The sequence below is a fragment of the Brienomyrus brachyistius genome, chromosome 7 (assembly GCF_023856365.1).
Source record: "Brienomyrus brachyistius isolate T26 chromosome 7, BBRACH_0.4, whole genome shotgun sequence".
Classification (NCBI taxonomy): Eukaryota; Metazoa; Chordata; class Actinopteri; order Osteoglossiformes; family Mormyridae; genus Brienomyrus; species Brienomyrus brachyistius.
The window spans coordinates 7,630,391-7,639,321 of record NC_064539.1 but is presented as its reverse complement, the minus strand read 5'-3'; the positions used below and the strand labels follow the sequence as shown (position 1 = coordinate 7,639,321).

At 48.9% G+C, this 8,931-nt stretch overlaps 1 protein-coding gene across 1 annotated transcript in view; it reads left to right on the top strand.

Annotated features, from left to right (window-relative positions):
* The first annotated feature begins 980 nt into the window (after positions 1-980).
* The window catches only part of nsmfa (NMDA receptor synaptonuclear signaling and neuronal migration factor a), a 29,945-nt gene continuing 21,994 nt past the window's right edge, over positions 981-8,931 (top strand). The window contains exon 1 of the mRNA XM_049020899.1: positions 981-1,592. Coding sequence (XP_048876856.1) covers positions 1,522-1,592 — 71 coding nt within the window. The 5' untranslated portion in view covers positions 981-1,521. The remainder of the gene's footprint in view (positions 1,593-8,931) is intronic.

The window sequence follows — 8,931 nt, the reverse complement described above, 5'->3', positions numbered from 1 at the left end:
GTGTAAAATGGTTATTATAGCGATAAAGGGGTTGAGGAGTTGGACGCGCGATCTCATTGGTCATGGATTATCTCTCTGACTTCCTGACCGACCCAGACCATCTTTACGCGTTTCTTGAAATCCATCCATCCATTCCTTACTCTCGTATTGAGGGTCGTGGGGGTCCGGAACCTATCGGGCGCCATATAAACCAGTACCTCAAATTAACAACAGATGCACAACGTATGTGTATCTGTACCAGCTTGTGCATCATATGTTGGCGGACGCCATACGATTTCACTGAGAGAATATACAGCTGTATACGATCATTTACAGCATTCTGCCATGGACGCCTGGGTCAGCATCGTATCACTTACTGATTTCCAGCTTTGCCTTTTTGTCCGCTTTACTCACTATAGGGATGCACACTAGGATGAACGCTCTATCCATTCTGCAGACTGACTGCAAAATCTGCGTCTCCAGTCCGTATTGGGTCAAGCTAATGAGATGCTATATCCGGTTCGTAAAAACTCCTACGTTTAAGATGTCTGTGAAAAGTGAGCATTACACTTCGCACCTGTGGCTGCGATCTCCTCCTTTGGATGGAATTGAAGACATTGAAGGAATAAGCCCCCCCCCCCCCCCCCCCACTCCGTGTCGTACAATAGGACACCTGCCCAGGCACTGATGATTAACGGGACAGCGCTTTGTATTTCACGCAGGCTGCTGGTCGTATTCAATCTCATTAGGAGATTTCTAACAATATTTATATCCCGCGTTTTGTTTAGTCCGATCCGCTATGATAGGTTGTTCCGTCAGGGCTTTTTATGTCTATTGTGAGCATGACGCGTGTTATGTATTAATTTAGAAGTGGCTGCCTTAGCCCCCTCTCGCAGGCGAAGTCCCTCCTCTGAGCATCTGCACCTGGCTCGGCACCAGCGCTGTAGTGCACCGCAGGGTCCCCTCCTGCTTCTCTTTCACCTGCTGTTCACGATGAAGTCACTCCGCCGGGATTGGGCGCCTTTACACACGCCTTTCATGGCCCAAGCAAGTTTGCCGTCCGCTTTGCACTCTTCCTCCCCGCCTCCCGCACCAAAGACGGAGTATGGCCACCCCCACGTACCAGGCAGATCAATGAAGGGAGGAGAGACCGGGAGGGGAGGGGAGGCTGTGCAATTGAACTATGCGTGCCTGTGTGTATTTTTCTCCTACTGCCTCTGACAGCACGGTTTGAACGAGCAAGTACACACACAGCACTTCACGATCACAAAGATCAGCGGGCAGGAAACGGAGCGCTTCGCTACCTACTGATCACCACCATTCATTTTATCAGTGACCATCTTAAACCTCCTGTCGGCACACTGAAGCGTCTTAAAAGAGGGTGCGATTTGTAAAACCTGCGGTGCAATAACGCATCTTGGAATCTTGGAAACTCTTTTTTTCTATCTTCCTCCTCCCCCTCTCTCCATTTCTCATTTTCGTCTCCCCACTGCCGCTTTCTGGAATGAGCTGCCTCCTCATCAGCGCGGTTTCCATACCAGCATGGGAACCGCTGTGTCCAAAAGGAAGAATCTGAGAAGCGATGCGATATCCTCGGTGGCGGCCAAAGTTAGGTAAGCGCGCAATGAGCACCGAGTCCGCGAACCATAGCGGCGTCGCGCAGCGCTGCTTCCCGGCTGGGACTCCCACATGCGACTGGAAACCTGCGCTGCGTCGTCCCGGACCGGGGTATCCAGATACTTTACCCTAATACTCAGCCACAAACTCTAGAGGACGGTGCGGCTTAACGGCTCCTTATCAATAATGATCATATAGTGTAATTTCAGGCTATTGCTAAAAAGAATCACTGACTGCTGCAGTTCGTCGACTATATTCACGTAATACGTAATTACATTCTATTAATTTGTAATAATCTTAATTCTCACCTGAATTACAGCTATGGGTAACGAGGGGACTTGTCACCCGTCTTGTTTTCGGATAAATTCTGAACTTTTGCAAGCCGTGCAAGATGAATAGGTAAGAAATTAAGAATAGTCTATATAATATAAACACATGTATAGCTACCTGCAGAATTCTGTGTTATGTCTATCTGTGGTAAATACTAAATTTAATGAAAAATCAAAACTTGTAGAATAGCCTGCTGTCAAAATAATGATGATAGCGGTAATGCGGGTGAATAACCTTGAACAGACGCGCTTAGGGGATTTGAAACACCGTTAAAACATCCGTACTTTTCAGAATAATGAAAGCTAAGACTGCTGTCTTGTTTTCCCTTCCTGTACGCAGAATATTGCGTTCTACACTTGTCCTTGGGCTTTTATACGCCTTTCTAACCATATAAAACGTGTGAATGTGCATGCATCGATCCCTATAACCATTTCCTGATTAGTATTATTTGTAAACAGGCTCCAAGTCCGCGCAGCTGACTTGCAGACGAACCCCGGGCAGGAGGCGAGGTCCCTATAGTGATAAGGATTAGTACCAGGCGAAGGGATGCACGGCTATTGGGGCTGTCCCTGGGCCCTGGAAGAATAACATAAAACGTGACATATCTAGTTTTTGGCAGACTGTCCATAAATTAGGTAAAGCACCTTTCGATCTTTTACGACTAATGCGTTTTTCATTTTTAGTGGTCATTATTTATCATAATTTCCTGAATAACGTAGGTACTTGCAAGTTCACTGTGTTCAAGAAAGCAGAGGTAGTATACTTTTTCCACTAAGCCTGCATCTCCGCAATAAAAAGAGATAATTGTGTGTGAAAGCGTGTTGTGGCCCACGATCACTTCTGCAGACAAACAAGTGAGGAGTTTACTGCAGATTGATTATAGTTCGTTTAAAAAGGAGGCAGATCAAAATCACAAACGTTTGAATTTGTAATTTTTTGTTGCATTCGACATCCATTCTGTTGGAGGACACGGTTGTGACCTTGAGATCAGATTAAATCTTCTTTTAAGTGCTTTTTTCCCTTTGGTGTAGCGCAAGTTCCACATGGGGAGTTTCTGTGTGCTGTTCGGTGTCCTTGGGTCTTGGTCTGCGACAAGCGGCTCAATTTAGTGTCGATGACATGCTTCCGAGCACCCTGTGGGTGCGAAGCCGAGTGCTCCCCGATGACGGCGCCGGGTGAGACGAGTTCACACACGTGCTCACAAGCTCAATCAACAGCACACGCGTGCGCTCAGACCGCACTGTGCATGGCGAAGCGTGCGCGTGCCTCCCGAAACACGGCTACGCTCGGACATGCGGGTGCTGACACGAGCGCGTGCGCCAGCGGATGATCATGCACGCGCAGGCTGGCGGCATTTACTCACCGGAATGTGCGCCTACTGGCGCGCAGGTACACGCGTGCACGAAAACGTACATGCCAGGGCGCGGGAATGTTTCAAACACCTAGTAAAATCCGTATCTGTGTGCAACCGCTTATACGTATACACACAGACCTTACGAACCTAATGATGTAAAGTTCTGTAATGCCATTTACAGCCGTTTGCTGTCTCTGGTGCACAGCGTAATGGAAATCGCGGAGAGTACGTGAGCGTGATCTTAATGTGAAGTTGTCCTCGAGATTGTTCTTTGCCTGGGCCGCTAAAAGGGCATGCAGACACTAGAGATTCTGCGTGCTGTCACGCTGGGTCCTACTTGCAGGGGCTATCCTGGGGTTGCCGTGACGACTGCCATCCTTAGATATGTCAGGGGCCCCGAGCATTATACGTAGCTTTCTGCCATAAGTGAGCAAATGCTACTGTTTTTTCATGAGGAATGATGTCTGGACAAAACACAGGATGCCATTGATAAGAAGGTTAACGCGGGCTCCATAAAGCAACAAAATGTGACTGTTTTCACAGTGTGTCAATCAAAAGATTTATACGGTATTCACTTGCATTAAGTTATGTTTTTTGAGAATAAGACTTGTATGTCAGCGCAGCACAGTGCTGATCAGACGGATTTTTAAGAGGCAATCGTGATAGCTGAAGGTCAAGGAATGTGGATCGTCTCATTTTGGCATTACTGAGTCATTACTTGTAACTGTACTGCAGTGCATCTCTCACTTGCTCTTTCTCTCTCTCTCTCGCTCTCTCTCTCTCTCTCTCTCTCGCTCGTCACTTGCTCTCGCTCTCCCTCTCTGGCGGCTTCACGCACGGTGATTTGCACACATCGGCTGTGCTGTCTGAAAGCTCAGCGAGGTTGTTTCCAGCTCCTGGGAACGTGACAGTTCATATTTCTCACAATGTGGGTCTGGGCACTGGGTCGTGGCTGGGTGAGGCTTGGGGTGAGGGGGGGGGGAAGCTACCTGCACGCTGAGCTGAATGCGGGACTGCAGTCGGGGTGGCGCTGTGGTAACCAGTTGCGTTAGTGCCCTTTGAGCATCAGAGAGAATGTCGGTGAAGCACTTAGGGTGAAGTATTAGCCGTACATTAGTAACAGGGATCTTTGGGATAACTTGAGTTCACAGCAAAGAAGCCCCTCCCTCTTGTTTCAGGAGCCCCCTCACCTCTGGGACATGGTTGTCCTTCTGAAAGCTCAGCCATGTGCTTTGGGGGGTGGGGGGAGGGAGCCAAATGGATAAGGCAAGCTGAGAATTAAAAAGCCCCCCATCTGTAATCTGCATGCAGAAGCCTTTATTAGTGCTAGATGCAGCAAACGGGGGACCTGGGTGTGACCAAAATGGAGTGGTATGGGGGGGGGATGCATATTTATGCCCTTGTGCCCTTGTTTCAGCTGAATCTCATTTGTGGTGAAATTTGCTTCAGACTGGCTGTAACCCAGTCACACAAACTGAGGTGCCGACCTGAGCATGCTCACTTTCGTTTGTTTTTTCTTTATCTTGATTTTTGTTATGCTGACTGTCACAGTTAGTCATGGTCCCAACCTGCGAGCTGAAGGGACACCTTTTCTTTTGTTTCACAGACCAGCGGGGGGGAGTGGCCTGGGACAGACCATTATGAGTGGAGTGAAGGGTTTGCTGGTGCTGGATTGGTGGGTAGAGGGTGGGCGGGCCTCATTGACTCCACCCCTAGTACCACTCAGTTGATCTCTGAGAAGGGCAGGCATCTCTATAAGATCACTGCCTGAAGAGTATAGGTGGGGGGAATAGGCAGGTCAAGAGTGGAATCTAGCGGTGGAGTGGGTTATCAAATGGAGGGATTAGGTGCTAGACTGTAATTATGTTGATACCACAGGCATTCACACTGTGCAATTACACCTTTGTCACTGTCACAGTGCTTCAAGGGCTGTGGCTGTAGCATTTGGGTGTTTTCGTCGACCGGCTTAGAATTTACAGAGTTGTGGTGTGGCTGTGTAATGTGTCACTGTACTGCCGCCGGAAGGGTGCAGGGTTATATGAGGTGAATACTACGTGGCTAATGAGTAAATTGATCCAATTAGCAGAGAAAACAGTGAAATGAATGGCGAGATCGTAAGTGTGGTTTTCTGTTGCTCGGTAGGGCCGGTCGGAGGGAAATGGTTCTAGGGGGAAAAGGAGAGTAGCTATTTTAGAAATGTCTGGGAACCCCGCCAAGGAAATGTGAGGGACTTTTGGTGGCTCAGGTGCCCAGTCCCGTTTGTCCTTTTAATCGATGATGTAGCTGAAGTCCCAGCTGAAGATGGTGCCATTGATAAGGAGGTAGATCAATGTGAGACTGGAGATGAATGAGGAGCAGCTGGAGCACAAGCAGGCGCACACACACATGCAGACACAAATGCATACACACATGCATGCACGCATACACATGCACGCAAACATGCAGACGCGCACGCGCATGCACGCACTCACACAAATGTGGACACACATGCACACAAAGACACACAGATTATGCATCTATATCCCAGCAATGACGACCCTAACCTCTACCCAGCCCTAACCATAACCATAAGTCACCAAAAAAATTTTTGTCCCCATAAGGTCAAAATATCAGGTTTTTGTGACATTGTGGGGACTTCTTGGTTCCTTTTCTTTCTTTTCCATTGTAATTGGATTGAAAGTTTTTGCCCTTTTATTTGGTACCTGTAGTAAAAATGCAGTTTGCATTGTGTGTTCGCATCTGTTTTTCAATCTTTGGCATTGTTTTTGGGAGGCAGTCATGCAAACACACGCCTGCGCACTGACTGACACAGATGTTCATTCCCCTGTGAGGCTTCACTTTCCTGTATTAAAAAATGATGATCATTATTCCCGCCCCGAATTGTAGGATCAGTGGGGGTCTAGGGGTTATACAGAGATTTGAGGGGTATCTTGGCAAGGGATTGCAGGTGAGAGGTGTGTCACCGCACAGGGTGGGTTTGTGGGTAAAAAAAAGAGAACGTAGCGATTGGGGGAAGATAAATGGTGCCAGCGAGTGAGCAGGTGGGCAGGCGCTTTGAAATCTGCCGCAGCTCTCGCCTGGATTGACATGCAGCTCGCATGCGTCCCCTTCAGCCCATGGAGGGGCGGGTGCACGGCGAGCTCGCCCGCCGCGGTATTTTTCCATTTCCCGCCGCCCGTCCTGCTCTTTGTGCCGGATTCAGACTCCGCTTTGGTCTCTGCTGACTTAAAACCGTCAAAATTTGGCCTCAAGCGAGAGCCCTGCCAGTGTCGATATTTATGAAGCCGGTAAATGTAATGTCTGCCTGGGAAGCGGGGAGAGAGTGGCCGGTGGCGAGTTTGCTGTGTTCTGGGGGGGGGGGGGGGCTTGTTGGTGGAGCGGAAGGGGCTTAAGCCTCCTGGAAGCCCCATCGCTGTGGGAGGAACTGGAAGACCTGTCCCTGCTTTAGAGGGTGGAGGTGGGTAGGTCTCCATAGGCAGACCCACAGGCTGCCCCTTTCCTGCCCCTACCCTCCCCATTATTCCACATTGCTGTTGCTTCATTCACCCTCCCCACAATCTGCTTGTTTTCCCTCTCTCTCTCTCTCCTCCTGCTCCTTGCATCTCCTGCTTTTGTCTCCCATCTTCACCCCCACCTTTCTCCTCTCCTTGGCACCCCCCCCTTCCTGTGTCACATGGCGCGGAGCACACTGTCATCTCCCCTATGCCTGCCAACAAAGCCGCAGCCTCCCCACGCGTGTCACCTACTCTACACCCCTGGCCGGGGTGGGGGGGTTCAGCACGGCCATCCTCATGTTTAATTCATGCTTTCTTTCTCCATGCCTCTCGTGTGTTGTTTTTCCTCACTGCTGCCCTCAATCAAAGTTCTGAGCTTTTTGAAAGGAGCCTGTCGTCCCCAGGAGTGCGGGGGCTAATTACTAATTTCTCCCTCCCTGTAAGCTGTTGCTTTGCACCAGGCACAGAGAGATGCATTACAGAGAAGAGGTAGTGCTGTGGTGGTGGTGGTGGTGGGTTTGGGGGGGGGGGGTCCAGGTTCAGAAATAACAGTACAATTGGCATGGGATGCGTGGCGAGTAACGCCTCAGATAAGGAGCATCTGCCTGTAAAATAATAATAATTATAATAAATTGGATGGATAAAGTTGGCAGAATTTCTGACAGACAGCAGGTGGTGCTGTGAGTAGAGATCTATAGCTCTCTGGCCAGAGGGTTTCCGGTTCATCTCCCAAGAGGGGTAGCACTCATGACCTCAAAGGTGACCAGAGGGTTTTTGGTTCATATCCCGAGAGGAGAATTACTGATGACCTCAAAGGTAACCAGAAGGTTTCAGGTTCATATCCCAAAATGAGTTTTACGGATTACCTCAAAGGGGACTAGAAGTTTTTAGGTTCATATCCTGAGATCATCTGAAATGCTTTGTCAGGATTTTGAAATATGCCTCCCTAGTGAAGTATAAGCTAACTGGCATGCAGTGAGTGCAGTTAAAGAGACAGTGCGCATGTAAAAGCTGGAACGATAACAAAGTGCCTCATGTTCTCCCTGTGGGATCAGTATAGCAGTGATTCCTCTGCCAATCCTGGTGCCCAAATGGGGTGGGGGTTCGACTTCCATGCCATCTTAGCCGAGAAAGTGTACGCTGATGCTCTTGTGAGTGTGTTTTAGCCCATCCCTCTCTTAAGTGCACACATCTGCGCGCGTGACTCTGTCAGAGGCTGTGTAGGTTTTCTTGCCTCCGTGTGGCACGGGCGCGCGCGCGCGTGTGTGTGTGTGTGTGTGTGTACGTCTTGCGGCTCTGCATCCGCTCTCCTCTGCAGAGGAGAACAGCCGAGTCTCGGTGCATATGCTGCGCTCTGAGTCAGAGCTGGGCCTGCAGGATCGACTGTAAGTGATGCCTCTTCTCATATGCTCTCTTCCACACCTCCTGGAAGAAACACATTGTCTGTAGGCTGCTCATGGGTAAAAAAAAAAACAAAAAAAGGAATCTCTGTACCAACCATTTCCCTGCAAGGTTGAATTCTGGTCGTTGTGCAGTCTGTCTGTGGGTCTCATAGATTATCGCTTCACTCAGTTGTTTATGAAGCTAATAGTTTTATTTCATTTCACTTTCCGTTTTGTAGGAAGCTGCAGGAATAAGTGAATAAGGAGTTTGGGATCAATTGGCTGGATCCTCTCTTCCCAGTTTATAGCTAATAGCTGGTTATTGCAGAATAGTTCCAAATCAGGGGCGGAAGCTCGTCCCAAATGGAAAGCCAGAGGTGGGAGGTGTGAAGGCTTTGCAGAGGCTGTTACCTTCTGTCCAGATGATGACTTTAATTAGTCAGTGAGTCCTAGGGGCTGACTGAGTCAAAGGTGCCACAGATTTCCCTTCCCGGAGTTTTAGCCTGGTGTGTAAGGCTGGTCAGCACCTTTTCTAGTTGTTTAAGGCTGCAATACTCAACCCATGGCTCATGACCCAAATTTGGGTTGTGGGAAGTTCTGAGGAAGATTTGGAAATGCATGCATTTTATAACCAGCAAGGTCTTATGCTGATCCACGATCAGATTTCCCAGCCCTAATCCAAGAATTAACCTATATAAACAGGTCTTGGGTCTGCGAATGCTTAGTGCAAAACTAGTGAACATCAGTCCAAGAAGGAAAACCATAGAAGCTTCAT